Here is a 26,031-nt window from a genome sequence, read left to right as displayed (position 1 = left end):
AATATGACTGTCAAATCTGGCCTGCTTCCTTCTGTTAGAGGAGGAGGAGACTGTGGGAATGCAAATGCAGAAAACAATATCTATATCTGGAAAGTTGCGTATTATTTGTAGGACAGAAGCACTGACAGCTCAGCTGAGATGGAGCTCCATTGCACTGGGTGCAATACATGCAGAATAAAACTCAAACCCCGTCTAATGGAGCTCATCTAAATAGATGGCACTGGGAAACAGGGACACAGAAAGAAGCAGCACCTTGCTCAAGGAGATCTGTCTGGGGAGGACTGGGAACAGCACCCAGGTCTTCCCAGGTCATGGACCATGTATTGAATCACAATGCCATATAGTCAGAAGAAAAAAAAGAAAAAGCGAAAAAAAAAGTTTAATTAGTTCAAATCAACACATTAATATGTTGTAGACAGAGCACAGTTTTGACCATTATGATCTAGACCCACACAAACCTCATGTTGCTCAGTCCAAGGCTCTGGCAGGGCCCAAATTTCATGAACCAAGTGTGAAGTTTGGGAATGCTCTACTCCAGCCTTCAGGCAAGGCCAGTCTTTGCTGAGGGGAGCTGGTTTGCTCATTTTGGTTTTGCATGCACAGTGCCTCTGCAAACCGGCTGCTCCTTTTCCACCTCCCGAGGGAAGCGCCACTCACCACGGCAGAACAGGGCTGGAAACTGCCAGCCGCAAGCATTAGGAAAGTTTGAGTCTAGTCCCTCCAAATCATGGGACAGCTTTAACATTCAGGAGGTGAATTTTACAGACCTGTGTGTTCTTTCTGTTTACTACCTGATCCTTAAGTCATGTTTTCAAGCTTGTCCCTGCCCTGTGGGGCTGCAAAATGTGGTTATACAAAATACTATAAGAAGAATATGTTCAGCAGCAGATGTACAACCACCTGATTTTTAGGAGAAATTCCAAATATTGTCAGTATTGCACCTAGCAATTCTTGACGCTTCTTAGGTATAGGACAAAAGGCACAAGAGTGCTTGGTTCAAGTACCAACTTAGCCTTGGACTTCCAGTGGGACCTTGGGCAAGTCATTTATCTTGTGCAACGAGGGACATTGTGGGTAATAAGGGGATGATGGTACTAAACCCCATTGATTACACAGCACCCAGACATGGAAATGACAGAGCCACTTAGGTACTCGGGTGAGTCATGTGGAGACTGGGAGACTGCAACCCAGCCACTCGTCTCAGGGAAATGTTGACACAAACTTTTGCGAGTCAACATCAATCGAGGAACTATTTGGTCACGCTGTCAGGATATATTTTACCTCCTTGTACATCCCATTCACCCGCTCACATACCAGCACTGTCATCAGGACAGAAAGTTTATCCTCTTGCATAGTTCCAGGCTTGTATTTGGTGATACGCAACCAAAATCAGTCCCTCCAGCCAAGTAGAGGAAAATAGCTCATATTGTCTGTCTGGGCAAGTTACCGTTTTATTCACAGTGTTTAATAAGATATACCCACAGCAAGCTTTCTGGGGAGACCACTGCTGGAAAAGCCAGGTAGTAATACAGTGCTGCACTCATTGAGGGAAGGAGCTGGAGCATCCCTGGGTGGATGATGAGGATTAACAGCCAGACCCCATGGCCAAGTGGCATATTTTGTCCTTATAAATCTTTTTTTTTTTCTTTTTAAATAGGCAGCTCCTTACCTGAACACTTCTCTCATTGCTGTGGAGGGGTGAGCCATTCCAGGCAGGACTAGGGCTTGACCAGGCTTTGGATCCGGTACCCTGGTATTGGGGAATGTTGCGATATGGCCCATCCCCAGCCTCCATCCATGCCACCTCGGAGATTTGCAGGTGGCTCAGGCCTGGGCAGAGTTTCGTCTGGACTGAGTCATTCGTTCCAGTTAGCAGTGCCGAAACGCTGGGGGAGGCTGAATTTGTACAGTAGTAACTTGCCTTGTATTGCAGATCCACAAACGGGACTGGCAGGGCTGGAAATGACTTCATGCCTGAATGATTGACAATTGCTAATAGGGTCCAGGCGCTGGCAGGTCCCCTTGGAGGGGGAGAGCTTGAACTTTGTGCCTGAGCTGCCAAGTTGGTTTTCTTAAAACTCTTAATTTACTTTCGGGGCTCCTGGAGCCTCGCCTCCTTCGTTAATTGGATGGTCAGCACTGTGCTTGTGCTCGTTTGGTTTCCGCTCCCTCCACACACAAGCACACACACCATTTCCAAGGGTCGCCCCAGCTCTGATGTGCGGCTCTTCTGGCCCCACTGCTCCTGCCACTGAGTCAGCGGGGGCAGCTGCGCTCACAGAAACCTTGTAGGGCATTTTCCCTTTTAATTTTAAGTTAATTTAGTGCCGATGAAAGGGGGTGATGGACAGGCTTCTGTTTTTCCGAGGAGGAGGGCGAAGCAAGCGAGCATTTGCGGTGCTGCCTGACCCCTGTCATTCAGTGCCCAGCAGAGAGGAAACCTCCCATCAACGTGTAGCTGGTCCCTGCACTGCTCCCAGCTCCTGAACATCCCACAGCAGTCACGAGTGCAGCAGGTCTCAGCGCCTCCCAGTCCCGCAGGAAGGGAGCAGCCTGCTGGTTTTGTCTGACAAAGTCTATCTTTCCTACAGTGTCCCGGTTTTCAAGCCCACGGGTGACTCCGAGATTAAGCCGAAAACGAGCCCTGTCTATCTCCCCGCTGTCTGACGCCAGCATTGACCTCCAGACAATGATCAGGACCTCCCCAAACTCTCTCGTGGCATATATCAACAACTCCAGAAGCAGTTCAGCTGCAAGTGGCTCCTATGGCCATTTATCTGCTGGGACAATCAGGTAAAGCTCTGAGACCGGCTCCGTTCAGCTGCGTAACCACCCCCCCGAAAGAAGCGGTGACCCTCCAGTGAGGGAGACCTTCCCTTCCTCGCAACCTCTGCTTTAGTACACGGGGACTGTGTAGCGTATTAAATCAAAGTCCCCATCTGGTTTTGCACGTGGAATGGTACTTCGTGGCATACGTGGGGTGGGGGGGTTGCTGAATTGGGGTTATTGGTTACCAAGTTTCCAGTAATTACAGTATGATCATGCAAGTAGAAACAGAGAATAAATTCGTCTAACAAAATGTTCATTGTGAGCAGTTGGACTGGTTAAGAAACCCTCCGATTTAAGAGATTGCCCCAAAATATTATTGGTCCACATTCTTTAAAAAAACAAGTTGCCTGGGTGGATTGAAGAGCCTAATTCTAAAAACATATTTTAAACAAATCTAAGTTTTGCTCAAATGTTAATTAAAAAGCACTTACACTAGGCAGCTCACAGTTGTCAATTCCTGTCGTGATTGCTTCACCCAAGTTTCACAATGTTATTATTCTTTTTATTACTTAACTGTTAAAAATGTTAGATCTAATTAACACTGATGTTGCAAAGCAAGGGTTTATAAAGATCATGCTCTCCTAAAACTTGCAGGGAAAACAGAGACATTGCCATTAGTAACTGTAACATTAGTTTTATCAGTTACTTTATCCAGCAGCATCATTTAGAAATTGACTGTAAAATCAAACATAATGCTAACTTAAACAAATTGCAACTCCTTGTTTGGTAATCATATTCTTCTAGTCTTTTCACCGGTTGTCATTAACTGGGTATACCTGTAGCATCTCATCTTATACTCGGATTTTAAGCTTTTCAGGGTAGCATCTGGTATTTTCAACAAATCTGTAGAGTGCAGAGTCCTACCTAATGGTCAGTTGTTGGCCTCCGAGGGAATAATCAAGTAATAATACTGAATTTGACACTCTTCGTGGTGTTCTAAAGGTGTATCTTAAATGTCAGGAATTGTTAAATGGGTTACATATTTAACGGGATAACTGTCAGCAATTTGGGACAAAAAGACTTTTTTGTTATCATTTTAACAATGTCTTGGTGGCAGAAATGAAATCCGTTCTCACCCTATCAGACCCAGATCCTAGTAGCGCTTCAGAAAGTCATTTTTGGACTTTGCTGTAACATAACAAAGCTGTGCAGCAGCCTGCCATCACACCTCATTTGCTGCAGCACATATTGAACTCCCCGAGCTCTTTTACACTGTAGTGATTTTTGCCCTTATTCTTTTGGTCAAGTTGTCATTAACTGGTTTGGAACAGAAATACTAATTGTATGGTCACCAGCAATAAGTATTTTCTCTAAAAGCAAAATTGGAAATGAAGCGTTTTGCTAATTATGGCCCCGTTCTCTGAGCACTCACACCGTGGGCAGTTTTAGTGATGTGAGAGAAAATACTGTGAGTGTAAAGGTTCAAGACAGCCATCTTTTAAAGGTGTCAAATAATCAGTTTTGGGGCTTAGAGTCTATGGTTTGTGCATCACCTGCCTAGAGTACCGGGAGCAGAGCAGCTCCTGTGCTTCCCCGTTCCTGCCAAGGGGACTCACCCCTGGGAGCGAACCCCTTGTTTCCAGAAGCAGCACTTTGTTTTTAATGCTGTCGACTGCTGCATCCTGGCTGGGACCTGTTGCCTCCAGTTATCACCCAAGCAGCCAGGACCAGTGGTGTTTCTGGTCACCACTGACCTAGATTGGAGCTGAACCAGTGACCTACATATGAAGGGTGACATACTTCAGCAGTCCCCTGAGCCAGCACTCCCCTCACTTGAATGCAGAGTAGATTGCATGGTTTTGGACTATGTTAAATGGATAGTTATTCATCCCCGCTGTGATCTGTGCCAGGTGAGCCAGGTGATGCTGGTTTTTTATATCCAGGGTAGCATAACCCCAAGGTTGCGAGTCTGCAGAATAGGTCAGCCTGGGAAAACCCAGGAGCCTTGGGGGCTGCAAAGCCAGATGCATCCAAGTCCCGTCCTCTCCTGCACTCCCTGCCAAGGGCTTTGGCTGTTTTTTAAACATAGGAAGCAAAGAAATTACAATCAATCTCATACGTGGGTCGAAATGATTCACAAGTTTGCTGAGGCACACACAAGACAAATCCTGTCTTTGCAGTAAAGCAGGCTGTCAGGCTTATCATGGCATTGAAGGCGTCTAGCTGAGGCATTGCAGCCTGTCTCCTGGAGTCTCCAGGAAGCCAAACTTGAATCAGTCACTAGCCAATGTGATAAATATTGTTTAAAATAACTCCTCATAATTTTTCCTCCTCCTATTGCTGCAGCCCGGCGTTCAGCTTCCCCCACCCCATTAACCCTGTGACGTACCAGCAGATCCTGACCCAGCAGAGGGGCCTGAGCTCAGCCTTTGGACACACTCCTCCCCTGATCCAGCCATCCCCGACCTTCCCCCCACGGCAGCACATGGCGGTCATCTCCGTTAACCCCCCGCCAGCACAGATCAGCAGCAACAGCAACTGCATCTCTGACTCCAGCCAGGTAGGGATGGCCATCCTGGCCCTCGCCACACATGGTACATGGGGAAATGGAGGCACGTTCTCCATGGGATGAGTGCTACTCTTCATAGTGGCTGTGGGAGTTTTACCCACTCTCTTTTTACTCATGCTCACCCTTTATGTTGCTTTTTCTTCCTCCTGGCAAAGCATTTCTGGACTGGTCACAGACGAATTTTGCACCCTTGCACACAAATGTACCTACCCATGCAGGAACCAAAGGCTTTGATCCATCAAAGCATTGAACATGATATGTAGGGTCATCTCAGGCAGCAAATCTCCTTGAACACATCGTATATGCTATTGAAACAGAGGGAACTCAGCACATGCTGGAGTGCTTTGCCAGATAAGCACCCAAGCACTGTGAACCAAGCTTCATCAGTTCCTTCACTAATCCCCCCTTCCTTTTTTTACTGATGTGAACCATGCCAATAGTCTTAAAACTTCTTATTGCTTTCCTCTTTAACAAATAAATGCATCCTACCTAGGACCTCTAGCAGTTTTACTTATTGTTCCTTCTTTTTCAGTAGCTTTCTCTCTCAGGATATCCTTGCTGTTGATTTTTACTGTTAAGAGTTGCCAAACCAGGGGCCAGATTTTGAAAATTAGGAATGCCATGATGTGTATGAAATCCCACACCTCAAATGCATCCTTGCAAATACCTGTGAGTTCACACAGGTGCATGCATGTGTGCACAAGCCCTCCACAGGCACAGGTTTAGTGAATATGTCTAGCACATTTTTAATAATTTTTCCTTCCCATTTTCATTCCTTGGAAGTTTAAATTGCAGTTGATTTTCTCCCCAAAGACTTATTTCACCTCATTTCACACCCATTTCAAATTGTTGTTTTAGTTGTATCATACTGAACTTTTCAGAGTAGTTTATTGTTTTAGGGTTTCTCATGGCTGCTGCACTGCAAACTCTGTTTGTTATTGAAGGTTATTTGATTGATTGGTTTTGTTTTCTTCTCACAAACTGGCTACCAAAATAATGTGGCTGGCAGGACTTATGCCTCTGTTTAATAACTTGCAGGACCAATCTTGAGCAATTAGCAAGAGTGTATTTAAAATGTTAGTGTTCCAATTTTATGCACATACAATGGCATGTTTTTTTCTCCTAAAGTTATTCTCATTTTTTAAGAGCTTAGCAAAATATACACATAGCCTTTCATTCACCCAGCACGCCAGAGCCCTCGCATGTAACCAGAGCCCCCCGCTCCCCCCAGGAATTCATTTTCTCAACAAATCATTTCATTGCATTGAGAAATAAATTTGTGGCTTGGGTGGGGGTTGCATAAGGTTTTGATGGCTTTGACAGGGACTGGATCACTCTGAAACGGAGCAGCAGCAGCAAGGCCAAGCTCACTGGTGAGCCTGCAGAAGCTGACACTGTCCTTGACTCTTCCCTTTCTTCCATCTCTGCTTTGCAGAGCTTTCATGTACTTTTCATGTGAAACCCAGGTCAGCAGGCTGATACCCCGTTGTCCCTGGCCACTCCTAAAGTTCAACCTTGACTGATTTTTTAGTTAACTTTTAATGAAGAGGTGGGCTGCAGTCAGTCTTCCATCCCAAACCCCAGTGCCATATCTCACCTGGTTTTCTTCCCTAGAGCAAGCAGAACAGCGAGTCGGCCGTGAGCAGCACAGTCAATCCAGTAATTAACAAGCGCAGCAAAGTCAAGACTGAAGTCGAGGGCTTGCCCCCAGCGTCCCCAACCACACAGGTAACCTTCTTGGTGCGAGATGTGTTGTGGGGCCAAGGCAGCAAGCTGCTGGGTCTTGTCCTTGAGAATGATACTCTTGGCACCTTTTGCTGCAGCTGGGAGCAAGGCATCAAAGTCTGCCAGGCAGGCAGGTGTCTCTTGCAGCAGGAAACCCAGCAAGGTACAGGGCAGAGCTGCAGCGACTGAGTGAAGCATTCGATAGGTGCTTGGGACTCAGCTTGCTGTTGCTGTGCTTGGATAGAAAAGGAGGCAAGGAATATTTCAAGCGTGATAACTTTAAAAATGCTGTCTGAGTTTTCTGTGCTGCAAAGCAAGCAGCATTGGTGTCTCAGAGCAAACATAGATTACGAGGGAATCTTGCATGTAGGTAGAAAGCTTGAAAAAAAAAGGACGAATTCTTGATTCAGCAAGGAATTGCTCCTAGAAACATCCTTTACACTGGTGACACAACATTTGACACCAAGAAGGGCCCAAAGGCCTTTACTTTCTTTCCAGAGCTCTGTGATTGCAAACTGTTTAATGGCTGACAGTATCCATCTGACCATCCTTTATCACAACTGTAAACTATCAGAAGTGCTCCGGGCACTTCATTTTCATGAAATATTAGGCTGTGTTATTGTCAACTGAATGGAAGAGTTGATGACAAATTTCTCCTTCTGCCCTAGTTCAGGAGCAGGTCTCAGCATGATGCATGGGGACAGCAACGTGTGCAGTCATCAGGGGGCTGGTAAAATTGATGAAGATAGCATATCAGGGAAAGATAAACATGCTGTAGTCAGCACGATTAGGGCAAAGAGGCATATCTCTGGAGCTTTGAGTTTAGGAGTGCATCTACACGCTGCTGCAAAAGCACATGCCTCAAAAAAACAATCTGGGCACCACCCAGGCTAGTAGGTCCATGTGTTTATTTCTTGTGGCAAATGAAGAAAGATTTGAAAGCCATCACCAGCTTTCTCAGAGCATCTGTAGCAGAAGAGCTGTGGGACAGACAGCTGCTTGCTCGATGACTGTCATCCTCCTTTCTCTGCTCCAATCTGAGGTGTGTGCCCAACAGCAGGGAGTGTTTGGGTAGCATCAGCCTGGCTCAGCCCTGCCCCAGGGTTTCATCCACTCAGCGTTATGTGAAATAAGCACTGAAAGAAGGGGGAGAATGATTTAAAGTGGTGCAAGGAGGCTTGATTAGAATGGCAAGCTGAAATTAAGAGAAGGAAAATGCACACTGGTCGTCTAATAGTTCCTAATGAGGAGATCTGTGAAGTAATACCCCAAGGGGAATGTAGACTTCACGTCTTGCAGTGTTTCAGTGTTGACTGGGAAATTACTGGAAAGTACCTTGTAAGAGACAGCCCATTCTTGGCAAGGAGAACAGGTTATAAGACTGAACGTAGTGGGTGTCTCCTCTTCAGTTGGTCTGAGCGACAGCAACTTGTTAAATTTGGAGATTCCTGTTCTGCAGGAGACTGTGCTGAAAAGTTGAGTTATGGTCAGTTAATTATTGACTGATACATTTTTTGCAGAGTATGAAGCTCAGCCATCCCAAAAAAAGCATGCATGTGTGTGTTTTGTTTTGGAAATGCTGTACTGGAAACGCCTCATGTGAGTTGTGGTTTGGGTGTTTAAAATCCTTGGCGAGACAGTATCTCCCATGATGGCTTGTGCTGTAAAAAATGCATCCAGACAAGATTTGTGAGACACAGTGGAGCACCAGGCATGAGAGACCTGAGTTACTGTGCTCTTACGATACCACAATAGCTCCAGTACAGATTCAGATTAAAATTGAACTAGCCAGAAATGAAACAAGTCAATCCTCTTGAACAAATTAAAATGGTTTCAATTCCATTTTTCCAACAGAAAGTATAAAAATTTTGGCAAAATAAGATTTATTAGAAAATTTTACTTTTCCAGAGAAAACATTTTGCATGGAGAGAAACGTTTCAACAAAAATAATGTTCACAGCTCAACCAAATAGGAGTTGCAGGAAAAAGAAGCTGCTATTTGAACTTTCTCAGACTGTTGCTCTGGGCTCTGATATAGTTTGAATCTCCAGAAGTCTTTCTGTAAATTACGAGTCTCCTCTCCCAAGAGCCACCTTACAATTTTTTTTTTTTTTAAATTAAGAGCTAATTAAAACAGATCTCTTCCTCTCCATATCTAAAGTTTTGAATTGAAAAGTCACAGCTGGCATGTATGTCATGAGCCAGTTAATGAAAATTGTTGAACTTATGTACAGTACATCTCACTTTCCAAGCCATATAATGCCATTAAGTCATTAATCATTGCAGCCCCTCAGTAGGCGTTGGGAAGGTGTTGGTGGGGAAGGAGATGGCAGCCAGATAGGTTTTGGGCAAGTCAGAGGCAGTTTGAGACGGGTCTGGCTGTGTCTACACACTTACGGGGCCAACTGGAGCATCAGATCATGAGGAACGGCATCTGATGTGGTCAGTCACCCCAGACTCTCCTGTCTGAAGCTGCCCTGGAGGCGGGATGCTCTGTGCTGGGCAGTAGGAGTAATTGGGAGGAATGGGAATGTCAAAATCTGCAGGGTTTTGTATTGCTAAATTCCCAAGCCACTATTGACTGCTGATTGCCTTGTCTGTACTGCAAGTGTCTGACACACGCAGAGCCAACAGTTGTCCTTAGCTCTGAATTGTACTAATTATGTTGTATATTACGCTATTGTGTAGGTGCTGATGCTTTAATCCTCACGGCAGCTATAAGAAAATCTTCTGTGCTTCATTTAACACTGCAGAGCTGGCTAGACAGAGAAGTTAAGGAGAGGGCTCACAGTGTGCCCAGCATTAAAGTAACTCATTTATGAGTCCAGAGCCCCTGGAGCTCTGCTCTGCAAACCATTCATCGCTGGGTCTTGCTCAAGCTTCCCAAATTTCCCTGTCTCAGAGGAGTGCTTTGAGGGCTCACCACTTTGTCCCTGTGGAGCACCCTGCAGGCGTAAATCTTTACATAAGGATTGGGTATAATTTTCTCATCTATTGAAAGATGCAGAAAAATGGAACCCCCCTCCTCAACCCATGGGTAAGCGTGGTAACCACTAGGCTCTGACTGCTCTGTGGTTTTGTCATGCTCATATTCCCCCACTACCCCCAGATCAGAAGTTTTGGTCCAGCAAAGAACACAACCAAAGGTGAAAAGCCAGCCTTTTCCTTTCTCCAGCCTTTCCTGGGACTGCCCACGACCTGGCTGGAGCCAGGCACCGCTGTGACCATGGCTTCGGGGTGTTTCATGTCTTGTCATTAACTCTGATCCATTTCTACCAAAACTCTGTAACTCATTTCACAGTAATCAAGGATGTTATGTTGCCATAATGAGCAGAGTTTTGTGATCAGTTGATACCTGCCCTGTAATCTATGAGTGACGAAGGAATTCAGATGAAAGAAGTTCACCTTATACAATGCACCGTTGTGTGTTGCAGGAGCATCTGACAGACCTGAAAGAAGATCTAGATAAGGATGAATGTAAACAGGAGCCTGAGGTTATTTATGAGACGAACTGTCACTGGGAAGGGTGCACAAAGGAATATGACACTCAAGAGCAGCTCGTCCATGTGAGTAATGGTTGGGAGGAAACCCCAGCGATAAATTTGGGTTTCTGTGCACTTGTCCTCATTTTTTATCACTAGCTGCTGTACAGCCAGAGCTCACTCTGGGAGCTACTAAAGGTGCAAATCAGAGATACGATGTATAAACACTGCCAAAGCAGGTCACTGCTCCCCAAGGAGTTTAGCTGCAGGAAGCCTCTCATAGATTATTTGATGTTGCTCTCTTCTCAGCTGCTGAGGCTGCAGTTTCAGTCTCCCTCGTGCATGACCCAGTGACAGAAGGCTCCGTGCAGAGGACCTGATCAAAAAATGGGGAAGGGGGCTGAGCCTTTCCCTCTTCCCTGGCCATATTCACTGAGCCTCCCCACACACCTACACCAGCTATGGGCCAGGTCCATACTGTCCTCAGTCCTTGTCCAGGCCACAAAAGCCTTTTATGGTGCTGTGGAGCCATATCACTTAGGGGCTGTTGACCTGCTCAGCTCATCCCTTCCACAAAAATAGAGCACTTCTGGAGTTTTGAGACATGCTCCAGTGTCTCCATCAGGGCCCGAAATAGAGAAAGTGGGTTGATTTTTTAAAAATTGGGAAATAGGGCTTCCGTAATCACAGTGATGTCCCTAAACCGGTGTCAAAACTGCTCTCTGAAGGATCCCCAAACCAAGTCATTAATCAGATTTTCAGTTCTAATTAATTCCAAGAACCTTTTGTGTGTTTTGCTTCACCTGGGAATCCACAGTTTGGTTTCCTTTGGCTTCTGGGGTCAACAAATCTCTCAAACTTGGAATGAGTGCCTATGAAATCAGACATGATCTGTGTCTGAGCCACATCCTGTCCCCAGCCCAGCACCCTCCCAGTCCTCATTTTGGGTCTGTGATGCGAGTCCCATTTGTTTGAAGCCAGCCCAGAGCTGCTGGGAATTCACCAGCCCCAGAAACCCTCCTGCTTGCAGCAAAATGTTGGATTGAGCAAATTTTGCAACAGGACCTGCTATCTTCTCCTTTCCCTTCAGCCTTTTGCTGCTTGCCTCGGCCAGGCTCCAAGCCTGCCAGGGACCACTCATGTGCAACTCACATGTAGCCCTTTTCCTGAGGGCTCATATCTGCTCTAACCCCTTTTTATATATCTTCATTTTAGTCATGTTTAGATGCCACCAAGTAGGTGTCAGTGTCTGTTTCCCCAAGCTCTGCACACAAACATTATCTCAGCCTGGAGGGACCACACTCTAAATGATAATTTTGGGCATGTGCTCTTCCTCCATCTAAGACTAGTACATGCCTGCTTCTGCCAGAAGTCAGTGGTTCAGGTGCAACAAGTCCTTGAGTACAGACAGATTTGGAAGTGGTTTTCAGGGCCAAATGAGTGATAAGGTGCTTAATGGGTTGCACATTGCATGCCATGGGACGTTGCCTTTCTGGGGTTAAACCACAGCAGCCCTGTCAGATGGGCTGGGCTCACATTTGTCCAGCAGTATTTGTGTGTTTCCCTCTCAGACGCAAGAAAAACTCTTTAACTCTGCCCAGAGCAAAATGCAGGGCAAGTCTAGGCAGCTCAGCACAATTTATTTCCAGAGAAAACCCAAAGAAAAATATTTGACGGAATGTCCCAAGATTTTCCTAAATTTGGAAGGTTATAAAGACAGAGGCTTCTGTACTATGATTACTAGCAACATGGGGTTGTGGATTTGAGATGCCCAAAATACACATGCAAATGAAATACAGATGTCGTGGGCCAACTTCTGAGAAGATGGCATCCCACCATGCATGGAAAAACTCTAGTTTGTGTGCAGACTAAAGTACCTGGGCGGTGCAGGGTCTGTTCTCCATACACAGTGGGCAATGTGCTTGTGGGAGAAGTCCATGTCAACGGGGAGCAGCAGGAGTGAGAACATATTTTTCCAAGCACCACTGCTGCTCCCAGCCTCAAAGGTTACACTCAATTTGAGAGAAGCCCAAGCAAAGCCTCCAGCCAGGTGGGGGCTGTGGACCTACGACTGAAGTGTGGTGAGTTGTGCAACTGCTCCTTCACTGTGTGATGGGAAGCAGATGTTGCCCAAACAATGAATTAATAAGCCTGAAGCAAGGGCTACAGTCCCCTTCCCATAAATATGTCTTCCTCTGGCCCAAGCTGGACCAAACGGGTGAGCCTGCGCACTGCCGTGCATAGTCTTGGTTGCAAGTCAGACTCCCACACAAACAGAGGCAGGAGACGTATCTTCCCGGTCTAGTCTGGACGTGGTTTTGCGTGTCCTTGGGTGTCCTCGGGGATTCACCAGATTTCCACCATCTGAGGCTAAAATCTCACACTGCTGCCATGTTATAAAACCAGAACCGTGGGCAGCTGAGCTCCAAACACATATGAAACATCTCCCAAACCCAGCCTCCCTCGACACTCCTGGCACGCAGCTTTGGCTCTCAATGTTTACCTGTGGCGCCCGAGGAACCAGCTGAGGTACCACGCACCTCATCCTAGCCCTGGGTAGTCCTGGTGCCCCAAGCAGCAGGTCCCTGCCCCCAGGATTGGGCCATGGCACCCAAAACACTGGGTCTAGATTCAGCTGGGACCGTGAAGGTCAGTGATTCTGTTTTAATGCATTTTTGTGTCCTTGTGCTGCCTCACCACCCCGAGAAAGTCTCATCCCGAGCCACAACATGTGTGCCTGGCCTTGGCCGGGGGGACGAAGGCGGGGGCTGGAAAATAGTCTCAATGCAAAAAAAAATAACAAAACCCAAGCCCAAAGTGGTTTATTTTAGGATTTCCTGTCAGTGAATGTCTGCTGAAAACACAGGAGCGAGGACAGGCATTATTTTTGGCAGTGAGACCCCATTCAGAGAGACAAGGCCACCGCAGGAACAGTGCTGCTGATGGGCTGGTCTCCGGCTCTGTTTATTTTCGGCAGGGCTTCATCTGCCCTGGGCTGGGAAAAAGCGACCCTCATCTTCCTCCCAGGGTGGATGAAGGCACTGTTCTCGGTCTGGCTTTTCAACACCCCAGCACAAGGTTTCATAAACCCGAGTAATTAGCAGTAATTGAGGCCGCTGAGCTTTCCTTGGCGCATAGCTCATGGATGCTGTCATTTCCTGCCAGCCGCCAGCGCTGGACAGCAGGTGGATGTCTTAGGGCCAGCGTATGGGCTGGTGCGCAAGCAGGCTTAGAATCATAGAATCATTGAGGTTGGAAAAAGACCTTTAAGATCATTGAGACCAACCAAGGCTTGTCTCCTCCTCTCCTCCATCCTTCAGCAGCACTCCAGGAGAGGGTTCCCAGCTGCGTAAATGCAGCACAGGAGGGTTCAGCAGAGACAAAAATGACTTTGTCATCCTCCCCAGTGGTGGCATAAGGCAGCCTGAGAGACACTGGGAAGGCTCCTCACCCCCGTGGGTCCCCATTGCTTTTGCAAACATCCCATTTATAGCTGCTTTGGACCCAACGCCCGGTGTGCTGGGTGCTGCGCGCCTTCTCCTGCAGGACACATGAGACCACAGAGCTGGGTCCTGTGTCCCTGGTGTTATCTCTGCACCTGGGACCCAGGTGCAATGCCTGACCACAAGCACTGGGAGGGAACAGCTGGCTTTCGGAGGACTGTGTGTGCTTTGCTGGCATCAGCTCTTCCAGGAGTGACCTGCTTCTCCCTTCTCTCCTACCAGCATATCAACAACGATCATATCCATGGGGAGAAGAAGGAGTTTGTCTGCCGCTGGCAGGACTGCACGCGGGAGCAGAAGCCCTTCAAGGCTCAGTACATGCTGGTGGTGCACATGCGAAGACACACCGGAGAGAAGCCACACAAGTGCACGGTGAGCTGGCAGGGGCGCACGGTGCGTCTCGGCTTGGCAAGCAGGGCCTTGGACTTTGGCGGTAACACAAATGTGTGTGCAGATAGAGGCACGACTTCAAGCAGGGCTCTCCCAGGGTTCCCGTTGGCACCCAGCTCAGGGCCAGTCCGGCTCTCTGTGACTGGGTTATAGGTTATATATTGCAGGTTACACCCTGGGGACAGGGCACATGGTCAAGGAGGAGGGTGGTCAAGGTGTTAGTGAGCAAAACTGCATTTCCTTGGGGAAACTGAGTACAGCTCTACCACAGAGATCCAGAGTGACTCAGGACAAGTAAACATAGGTGGAAAAACAGCCAGTTTAGTTGCTTATATCCAAGAAGGATGCCTTCCTTCCTGCCTTCTCCTCCTGCCAGTTTTTCATACCTCCTCTGCTGTCAGCATTACACTGTTTCTCTCCCCAGAGTCTCGGTGATGAGTCTGTCTTTCTGCTCGGCAGATGTCTGAGCCCTCCTCCCATATCTTCCTCCTCTTCTGCTCCATTAGTCACTTCCAGCCCTGCTCCCTCCCTGGCTCTGCCCCAGCTCCTGCTTACAAATATTAGGATATGTATGATTTGCTTGCTGTATAACTCCTTTATCAATCTTCCAGCCCTGTGTTCATTTAATTTAGAACATAAGCTCCCTGGGGCATGGGGCCATGTCCTTTGTTTTAATCTTCTAAAGCACTTTGCCCAGTTCTAGCACTTTACCAATCTTCCTTAAAAGTATCAAAGCGTATTGATTGTCAGTGTGCTACAAAGCGAGCAGCAAGGGAAAGGCTAGCCCTGCCCTTGCAGGTAGAGAGACTCCAAAGACAAAAAGCAGCAGGGACTGCATCCTCTTCAGTGCTGTAATGGAGCAGGAAAAAGCTGCTCGGTCCTGCCTCTTTCAAGCCTCGGTTGTGTCGCACTGGAGCAATGGCAAGGCTGTGTGATTTTGAGTCTCAAGTCATCCTCTGCCTGCTGGAGGACTGCAGTCCCTCCATGCGTGATATGTCACAGCAGCTCTCCCTGAACTGGAGCTTCACCGGTTCCCAATTGCCTGGGATACACGGCAGCTCTGCAGACAGTGCCCTTCTTTGGCAAAGCATTCCTTGTCCAAGTCTGGCAGTGATGTTTTCAAAGCGCAATTTTTTTTCAGACAAGAAGTTTGTGGTGTACATAAAGTTACAGATGAGCCCAATAGCAGCCTGGGATTTGGTCAAGGGTTATTTCAACAGATGACAGCGAGAACTCCCACTGACATGATCAAATCCACGCATAAGAGTGGGAACAACTGCTTTGAACATGCACAGGCTGCTTTGCTGAGAAGCTCTGACTTCAAAATGGAGCCTCAGTACTTTTGGTCATACTAACTGCATTTTTTGTGTCAATATCCCACAAAACCAGAATGGGCACATGAGTTGTCTTGTGCTGAGTTTCCTTTGTTTTCTAGCAAGTGGAATGGTGTATTTCAGTAACCGTAAGCAACTTGAGTTGTAAAGGACTGTTTGCACAGGGCAAGAGAAGAAAGGGATATACTGTGCTACTTCAAGGCTACGGCATGTTCTATGGGCCAAATGGGCTAATGAAAGTTGTCTGAAGAAGGGGAACTGGATTCATCCCACCCCAGCAAAGCTGCAGAAGGAATGAGCTCTTGAAGGATGCTCCTACTGTCCTTGAAGAGATCTGGGTATCTTAAGGGGGCAGAGCAAGTTTGCCTTACATCCACCACCCCCATTCCAGACCTTAAAGGGAACCCTAAGTAACCCTACTTATTTTCCAGCACAACAAAGTTATACGGGATCAGCCTGTGCCTCCGTGCTTCATGGGTTTCATGGGTTGCATGTTTGCCTCACTCCTTAGCAGTGCAGGTCAGTCCCGGGCCCGTGGAACACAAGGAGACAGGTACCGTTGCTATTGCATGCAGCTGCCTTTGGCCTCTGCCCAAAAGGGCCGGATCTCTGGACACGTAGGACCACTCAGCTGCCCATGGGGAAATCAGACGCTGAGCTGTGACATGACCTGTTCTGATATGACACCAGTTTCTTCACTGGTCAAGACTCAAACATAGCAATGTGAAGTCCTGTCACATCTGGACTGAACTTGTAGACATGTTTAAATGATCTGACTAAAATTCAACACCTTGTGGCTTGCATACTTTACAACAGGAGGGGCTGCTTGTTGAAATTTAAAGTGCGTAGGAAGTACAGCATGGGCTTTTCAACACTCCCAGCTGAACAGCAAGTGCAGCATTTAGCTAGAATTTGGAAGGGAGCCTTGCATTTCTTAAAACCTCTTCCAGTGCTTGTAAGTTCCCACTCGTTTCATCAAAGAGCATTTAAGGCAGCCTTCTTGGTTTGAGGTGAAATCCTCCCATGCTGCAGACAGGGCAGGTGCAGGGAGAAGCCTCCAGCCCAGCCAGAGTGGAGGGAGGCGGGACTTACATTACCCAAAGCCTCACCATGTCTACCAAGCTGCTCCTTCTCGTTGTGTGGGCAGCTGGTTTCCTTCCAGGAGGAAGGTTTCTGGCCTGTTTGGTCATCCAAAAATCCATCTGTCTTCAAGATTGAGAGTCTTGTTTTTAAAACTGGTAATGTCAGACGGCCTGACCACAGCATCCTCCGAGAGTAGACCCAAGCTGTAATTTGGGAAACTTCAAAGCTTGCTAGATTTCTGCTTGTGTGTTAGAGAACGGTCTGGCCTTTCCAGCACTGGTGCTAGCGAAGTTGCAAGGCTGGTCAAACTGTCAAGAAGCCATCAGTTCTCTGGGTAGGAAGGAGAGGGCCTCTGTTTCTGAGTGGGTTAGCTGCAGAGGGATGGCAGGAGGGGCTAAGAGAGCCCTGTGCGGAGCGGAGGGGTGTTCAGCCCCCCTGGAAAAAAGAGTCTCTTGTTGAAATGTCAGGTGTGTACCCGACAAGGAGCAGCACCTTAAATATGAGTCACTGCTGAAACTCTCAGCATGCCTAGGGAAGCGAATTCTCCCAACAAAGTGGATGTTGTTCCGTAAAACACAAGCCCTTTAAAGGGAAGAAAAAAAGGAAGAATGAGAAACAGATGAGAAGGGTTCAGGCAGGGGGAAACGTGAATTTTTCTGGTTAATTAATCACTCTTCTTGTGTTTTTTTATTTTAGTTTGAGGGTTGCTCCAAAGCCTATTCCCGCCTGGAGAACTTAAAGACACACCTGAGGTCCCACACTGGAGAAAAACCCTATGTCTGTGAACACGAAGGCTGCAATAAAGCCTTTTCCAATGCCTCGGACAGAGCCAAGCACCAGAACAGAACGCATTCCAATGAGGTAAGCCTGGGCTCACCGCAGCTCAACGGAGGATTTTTTTTTTTTTTTTTTTAATTTTGCTGACAATAAACATACACTTTACACGCTGGACTCATGTAAAAAGAAACCTACTGTAATGAGAGGTTTTTCTTATTTTTTAATGGGATTTATTTTGCTGGAGAGCCAAACCACATTAGCTTTATATTTATGAAAGCCATGTTTGAAATCATAAACAGATGTTAAAGTATGCAAACTTTTTAATCGGCTTTGGAAATTAAAGCAAGCATTTTCCAAATTTATAATTTTTAATAGCACAAATAGGATTGTACAGTTGTGCATGTGGTGTTTAATATTACTGTGGAGCAGACTTGCAGTAGTATAACAGCTACTCTGGATCCTGACGCTCTGGAAATAATACTCCCTCCATCGTTTGATGTACAATGATAGAGCACAATGCAATGCTTTGTTAACCTTGGCTAATTAAGATCCACTATTAGTAGTTGGGAAGCAGAGGAAATTGCCTTTATTGTAATGCATGTGATGGTCTGTTGCAATCAACCACGGCCGACGATTGAAATTTATATTACCACTAATTAGCTGACAGAGGAAGAAAAAACAACACTCCAAAGTTCTAATAGTGTTTGCAGCCATGAAGAATTCAGTCTGTAGCCTAATTTGCAACAGTTAAATATAGACTATTGGAGAATGGAACACAATTGCCACGGATGACAGCTTTTTAAAGTGATGCTGTGTCTACAAAGGGCGTGTTTGGAGTATTTCTGTCTCTGGCATAGTATCAGCCAGCAATAACCAAAACTCTGTAGGTTTCAGAGATTCTGTTGGAGTCAGACTAAGGACTCAAAGGCTAGGATGCCCTTCCGTGCTGTGTGATGCTGAGATGGACCCGATTAATGACCTGGATCCCAGTGTTGTTTAAATTGGTTTGGGTATGAACCCAAACATCAGGCTTGTCCTTCACCAGTGAGCCACTTCCCCAGCAGGACACAGGTTAAAATTAACCCATATCCATATTGGCACTGGGTAGTTTGGGGTTGGTTTAAGGCTACACCAGCCTTGAGGCCAGGAGGGAACATGCAACCTCTCGTCTGCTCAGCAGCCTGCTTTCCCAGTAACTGGTGTTTGACTAAAAGATCATTTGCTCTTTGTTAAAACTTCTTTCCCTGAAAGGTAGGCAGTCGCAATTTAATCTCACATTTCGGTTACTAGAAATTGCTTGTTTTCCAGCCCTGAATGCTTCTCTGCCTTCCTCCAGTGCTGGATCCAGTGTCCCTTTCATTGTTGCTATTTCCACCTCATAACATTACAGTGTTAAGTCACTCTCTATCTTCTTTCTCATAAGCTAAATAAGACAATTGAGCCACTGAAGATTCCCATTACTGCAGCATTTTTTCCTGTCCTTAAATCAATTTTTCATCTCTCTTCCATCCCTAAGGATTCTGATGTGGATGGATCACAACTGCTGGTACAACTTTCAGTGCTGAGTACAGACTCACTCTGCCCAGTTTGTGCACACTGAAGCAGTATGTGAGCTACTTTCTGCCTGTAGATCACTTGAGCTTGGATCCCTAGAGCTTTTCCAGGTTCCTTCCTAGGCAGGCCAGATTTTTCCCTTCTGTGGGCCAGCTGGTGTCCCATGTTCCTACATGTGGAATTTTGGCTTTGTCTGTATTATTAAATGTCATTTCTTTGATGGGTTCAGTTTCCTAAGTGACCCAGATCAGGAGCTGCACTGGATCTGGGATGACTCTCCACTTCATCTGAGCAGAGCTTGGACACACTTGAAGGTCTGCTCCTTTGGGGTCCCATTGTGCGAGAAGGTGAGGCTGTAGGGCAGGAGCATCCAACTCCTTGTCTATGGTGGACCCTGATCTAATATGCTGACGCTTGGCACAGGCTGCATCCAACAAGATGAATTAAAGACTCGGATAACAGATAGGGATTTTATCCTCTGCTGTTGCTTCCCCTGGAGGATGCCAAAGCCTTCTCAGGGACAGAAACAGCATAGCCACTAGTGGAGGATTTGTACCAGACCAGCTGAGCCTTACCATGGGAACTACATGGCACTGTAAGATCTTACATTTTGTGATGATGCTCACTCCTGAACTGTTATTAAACCCTTCTTAATGCAACACAGGCATACCCCAAGACTTGTGGGAGATCTGTAGGTTGCATATAATAGCTCTCTGGGCCATATATTTGACATAGTCTTTTTGAGGAACATATAACATGATCCTTTGCAACAGATGACATCCCTCATGGCAAAGCTCACTGCATTGGGCAGCAGGCCCAGGTGAGGGTCCTGCAACCAGCTGTGGCCATGACCAGTAGGTTAGCAAACTGCACTGAGACCTTGGCTCACAAAACCACATGGATGCAAAGCAGGAGTTTGTGGCTATGAATATTTCCCATATTGGTAACTCTATTGTGGTTCCTAGATACCTACTAAATATTTTCCTCTGCTTGCAGTGTTTACTTGGGATACACCGCAGTTTCAGAGTTAGTCACCCATGTCTCCTCTAAGGAGGGACTTCCAGGTTCCCTGTGTTTGTCTCCATCATTGTGTGACAGGACGTAGGTGTATGGTCCAAACATGCTGAAGTTCAAGGCTGGGGATATATTACCACACTGGATTCTGTTTGATTGTTGAAATGTCATGTGCACTATTTCATTTTAAACTTTCAGTGATTATTTGAATCCCTTCAGGGGATACCTTCAAAGTTACTCCCGGGAAAAAAGCTTTCATCCTGTGACCACTCTCCAGTGCATGTACAAGAGTGGCATGAGTTCACAGCCAGCCAAAGGCTCGGAGTGGCATTTTCTCCAATTCAAGCTAAACAAGGGTAAAATGCAGAAATTCAGTTCTGCTGAGTGCCTGGGGACTTCTCCATTTCTCCCACTCTAAGGAGTATCATGCTGAATATGTATGGGAGTAGGAGGGCGGCATCTGAGATATCTAAACTGTTGGCTTCACCAGGGCATACACTGCATTAGATATCAGGATCAGGGTGACCCGGGGGGTATATGAAGGCATGCCAACAAAACAGCAGTTGTGCACAGTTCAGTTGCAGGAGGTATGGCGTGATGAAGAGGATGGTTGTACCTCGTTAGATGGGGTGTCTGCCTCCAAGCAACAGTGATGATGTTACCCTGATTACTAGTGTCTGAAAAATCAGAACTATTGGGCCTGAAGGGTCTTTGTAAAAAATCTTTGAACTGTTTTATGTAAGGGTTTTTAGCATGTGTGGTGGGGGTTCTGTTCTTTAGAATAGGTTTTAATAGAAGCAATAATATTTCTATAATGCCTCATCCAAAAGGTTGCATGAGATTTATAAACAAACTATTTTACTTTTTGTGCCTTGGTTTACCCAGCTTTAAAATATATTAAATATTTACCCTCAGTGGTGTGTTACGAGGATTTAGTTTGTTCAAGTGATGTGCCAAGATCAGTCAGGAAGCATGCTTTTGAATAAAAAACAGACTTTCAGTGTTTTTCATGTGATGATGCTGCTTTCTGCAAAGAATATATGCTCCTTTGTATTTTTTCACTTAAGCTTCTGGACAAAATTACGAAACAGATAAAAAAAAAGAATAGGAATGGTCATTTTGGGTAGCCTTCAAACATCTATCTGGTTTTTTTCATGGATCTATTCCAGTGCGTTGGCAGAAAAATACTTAGAGTAGCTGTGAGGCTGAAAGCGGAACTTGTGATGAATTCAGAGCTTCCAGCGCAGCAGCACCAGCTCAAACAACTGCAGCTCTAATACACTTTGGAATTGGAAACTCAATACAAAAAAAGTTAAAAGAAGAAAAGTATCTGATTGCTGACTTCTCTTTTCAGAAGTATGGCTTCAGCCTTGTTTTCCTGTGGCAATCAATGATTCATGAATTCAGGACTAGAGTGCTATCGTCTGAAAAAAACATTGCATGCCTGTGGTTTGTTTTGCACAATAACAGATTTCGAGGTGACAGGTGCTGGAGTGGTGAGATAGATTGGGTAGGGTGAATCCAGTCTGGCTTGGTTTCACTGGAATTCCATCAACCAGAAGGTCTCAGACATTTTCTCAGTGTAGACCCCACCTTAGCAGAGAGAATTTGTTATGGCCAGTCCCCTACATCACCTCCCTCCCATCCATAATCAGGAAACATTCCTGTGGCCACCCGAGCAAATACATACATGGAAAAGTAATATTAGGAAAGTATTTCATGAATTCTTAGTTGTCTTTTAATCCAGAAACTGAAAACAAGGAGTTTAGCCAACATTGAATGACTGGCCGGATCTGTGTGGATCAGCAGCAGCCCATATATCACATCTTAGAGATCTTGGTCTCACAGTATCCTGTGGAGCAGATGCTCCACATTTTGCTGCTGCCAGCCACTATGTTCATTGTATTTTCTTGGCCCATATACTGTACCTGGAATATTTGGGCTTGTTCTAAATATAACCCAAGATTTGCTTGTATTGACAGAAACCCTACGTCTGTAAAATCCCTGGCTGCACGAAGCGGTACACAGACCCTAGTTCCCTCAGGAAACACGTCAAGACGGTGCACGGGCCTGATGCTCACGTCACGAAGAAGCAGCGCAACGATGTTCACCCGAGGCCACCGCCACTCAAGGAAAATGGGGACAATGAGGCAAGCGCCAAGCAGAGCAGCAAGGTTTCAGAGGAGAGCCCTGAGGCCAACAGCACCACGAGGAGCATGGAGGATTGCTTACAAGTCAAAACGATAAAAACGGAGAATTCTGTGGTAAGAGCAGTTGCTCTTGGCAGAAATGACGTGGCCCCTAATTTCTCCGACGCAATGGGGGCGTGAAGCATTTGCATGCCATTTACCTCTCCGGGCAGTTGCCCTTCACCTGCCAACACCCTAGAGTTCAAGCCCAGAGATGAAACTGCAGGTCAGGGCACAGTCCAGTACATTTTGCACCTTCCTACCCAGCATCACAAATTCCCGCCCTAGTAGTCATGGGGGCCACGTGATGCCCACTGTTGAGCTTGGCCTCCCTGTGCTGTGAACGTGGGTAAAACTCAGAGTGTTGTGGTCAAATGAGCTTCACCTACCTCACCAATTTAAACCGAGCAATGACCATAGGGCACAGATTGATGAATGCTTCTTGGAGCAGAAGTCCTGGCTTAAGCAGTCCCTTTTCTCCTCCTCCATGCACCATTCACTGTTTTTCATTCCAGGCTGCTGCTGTACAGAAGTTTTACTGGCACAACTCTGTTGTAGGCTGCCTGATGAATCCAGTGGGGATAAAAGTAGTTGTTTTATTTTTGTTGGGTATCTTAAAGCAAGTCCAATTTATTGGTCCTGTTCACCATACACAGAAGCACAGAATCTCTGGGGTTGGCAGGGACCTCTTGAGATCATCTAGTCCAACCTCCCTGCTCAAGCAAGGTCAGATAGAGCAGATTGCTCAGGAGTACACGAGTTCAATACATGACCCCCAGATGCCACAGGAAATTGTAGTGGGACAATGGGGCAGGGGAGTGAAACCAGGAATAAACATGGGAGCACAGCGAATGGGTTTGCAGTCATCCTGTGATCATGCTTTACAGCCCCATGAGTGGCCACCAGCTGAAGCAAAGACCATTTATCAGCCTTCTGGCCGTTACAGTAGCTCCACAGTAGGCAGTAGTGTGGCCGATGATGCTAACAAGGTGTGTATGGAGAGGGGTCCAAACACATTCAAGCCTCTCCCACCCCATGCAGGGAGCCCACCTGCTCCTCAGCATACCACTGCTGGTGGAGGAGATGGAGCATTACAACATATGGGTCATTTTTGACTTTTGATGTTTCTCTTCACCTTCATACCCAAATTTCTGGTCTGTTGCATCATCTCAGAGAGGGGCAGGGTATGGGATGGATGCAGCAGAGAAGACCTTGACCTGCAAAGAAGGGTATTCACATAGTCCCCAGACTTCTCACTAGAGCTGAAAGGACTTTGAGCTCCAAAATATATATTTTCTTGATTTGAATCCAGAATAAAAGATTGTTATTCCTATGAACAACATGCCCTGGAGCTACAAAGATTTTCTGAAAAAGGTTAAGGGATGTGTTGTTGGACAAATTACTAATGAGCAGCATGTTTCGGTTAGGAAGGAATTGAGTATTTTCACATCCAAAGTGTCTCTAATTGACTAAAGGAACAGTTTTACTGTGATGAGGTTCTGTATTGGGTTACAAAAAGTGAGTGTGAGAACCACTGGACAGAATGACCTCTGTCCAATACTCTTTCTCCATGTGTTTTTTTTTTTTTCCTATGAAAACACGGACACAATCAAAGCTCCCCACCCCACTTCTCCCAAAGGTGTGGGGTTGTTTTCCTAGGGCTGTGCTCTCCCAGGGTTGCAGCCAAGCCGTCTCGCTGGCGGCAGGGCCATGGGTTGGATGTTCCTCTCTGCTCTCCCCGTCCAGTGCTGCGTACTTCACTTGTGCATGTCTAACAGGCGGCATCTGACCTGATGGGCCCATGTCCAACTCCTGTTTCCTGGTTAAGGTCAGGGTGGTGGCAGGGGTCAGATGCTTCACTGGTTCCCATCATTCTGAGGCCCCTTGTTTTGATCTTTGGGTGTCATCCCAAACCCATGGAGATGGGTGGGAAGTCTCTCCTATCTGGGCCCCCAAAAAGGGAACGCAGGGAAGACAGGGTACAGAAGAGAGGGTGATGCTGGCAATTTGTGTTGTATTCTGCACTCCCCTCTTCCTCCTTTTACTAACATGGTCCTTTCTGTTAATGCTGTCTTTGTCCTAACAACCTGTTCTTTATTCCCACTTACCTTTCCTTGCTCTACCTTCCTAAGGACAGTCGGTACTAAGGTGAGCAAAGAAATCCTTTGTATTAAAATAGCTGTATAAAGCACGGTCTTCTGCAGACCTCCTGTCTCCAGCCAACCCCTGTGGGGTGGAGACGGAAGCATTGGAACGATGGGGAGGGACAGGGGATATTTGCTTGAGTGCAGAAAGGGGGAGGACACAGTGCCCGAGGATTCCCTTTAGCGCCTTTCTTCCAGCATCACAACTTGCCGTTAAATCCTGGGATTGCAATCTCTATCATCCCAACTGCAGGGCTATGAGGCCATTCAGAGCCAGTCAGCCCTGCCCACGAGGGCTGCTAAGGAGCAAAGTAAACCACTGCATCACCCTGCACTCCCACGTTGGCCTGGGGCAAAGTACGTTGCCTTTTCAGCACTCCCATTTCTTGCTGGAGCATGGGCCTCGAGTGGAGTGGCATCCTGCCTGGTAGCAGCAACAGCTACCTCAGCGCAAGTTCAGACCATTTAGTGTCTGCTGCAAATAAACTGCTCAATGTGAAATGCAATTCCTAATGTAAATAAAATAAATATTTATGGTTCTTATCTGCCTTATCTGCAAGTGGGAGTTCGCAAACAGTGAACCAGGTTTTTATCTGGCGGGGCAGTTTGTCAGCTAACCTAATTATACGTTAGAGTATTTTAAAGACAGAAATATGTTGTGTCTGAAATACTTAGGCCTTGATCCTATGTTAGATAAGCCAGTGCTTGCTGCAATATACCTTGCACAATCAGGTAATATGCTGCTTTTCTTCGAGAAGCATCTGTCCTTAATCTTTTGGAGGAACAGCATTTGGTTTCTCTTCATCCTCCAGTTGAACCCACCATAGTTTTTCCAGCTGTGGGGTGCTGCCCTGCCCTCATCCCCCAAGGAAGGTGCCCCTGCCCTCTGGTAGAGCTGAGATCCTGCACCAGGGAAGAGAGGGGAGAGCCTGGGATAGGGCCAAACATGTGGAGCCTGCTGGGGATGTGGGGCTCCTGGTTTCTTCCCATCCGTGTTTCCACCTGCCCAACTCCTCCTCTTTTCCTTCCCCAAGATGTGTCAGTCCAGTCCTGGTGGCCAGTCGTCATGCAGCAGTGAGCCGTCACCCCTTGGCAGCACCAACAACAATGACAGTGGAGTAGAAATGAACATGCACAGCGGGGGAAGTCTGGGAGATCTGACGGCGTTGGATGACAACGCTCCTGTTGTGGACTCAACGGTCTCATCTGGTAATTCGACAGTCAGCCTGCAGCTAAGGAAACACATGACGACGATGCAACGACTTGAACAGCTCAAGAAAGAGAAACTCAAGACAGTTAAAGATTCCTGCTCATGGGTGAGCCCAGCTCCACAAGCCAGAAACACCAAGCTGCCTCCCATCTCTGGAAACGGTAAGCCCTGGGCCTGGGCCATGTCCTGTAGGAACCCTCCAGAGTTTGACTCTGGTTTCATAACCAAGAGTCTGCCCTGGAGGAGGATCATATCTTACTGCCTCTGAGTCAGCCCTTGCTGGATAGAG

The 26,031-nt window shown here is 46.7% G+C and overlaps 1 protein-coding gene across 5 annotated transcripts in view; it reads left to right on the top strand.

The window, feature by feature from the left end:
• GLI2 (GLI family zinc finger 2) overlaps positions 1-26,031 on the top strand; it is a 195,198-nt gene that overhangs the window by 162,986 nt on the left and 6,181 nt on the right. For 4 of the 5 annotated variants that reach the window (XM_054830594.1, XM_054830597.1, XM_054830593.1 and 1 more), the window contains 8 exons: positions 2,592-2,793; positions 5,116-5,329; positions 6,953-7,066; positions 10,497-10,628; positions 14,270-14,419; positions 17,551-17,715; positions 22,182-22,463; positions 25,567-25,903. In XM_054830594.1, coding sequence (XP_054686569.1) covers positions 2,592-2,793; positions 5,116-5,329; positions 6,953-7,066; positions 10,497-10,628; positions 14,270-14,419; positions 17,551-17,715; positions 22,182-22,463; positions 25,567-25,903 — 1,596 coding nt within the window. The remainder of the gene's footprint in view (positions 1-2,591; positions 2,794-5,115; positions 5,330-6,952; positions 7,067-10,496; positions 10,629-14,269; positions 14,420-17,550; positions 17,716-22,181; positions 22,464-25,566; positions 25,904-26,031) is intronic. The other variant, XM_054830596.1, reaches the window with a different exon arrangement.

The sequence above is a fragment of the Grus americana genome, chromosome 6, assembly GCF_028858705.1.
Source record: "Grus americana isolate bGruAme1 chromosome 6, bGruAme1.mat, whole genome shotgun sequence".
In the NCBI taxonomy this organism is placed as follows: domain Eukaryota; kingdom Metazoa; phylum Chordata; class Aves; order Gruiformes; family Gruidae; genus Grus; species Grus americana.
The sequence above is the reverse complement of the archived record's forward strand: the minus strand, read 5'-3'. Positions and strand labels throughout refer to the sequence as shown.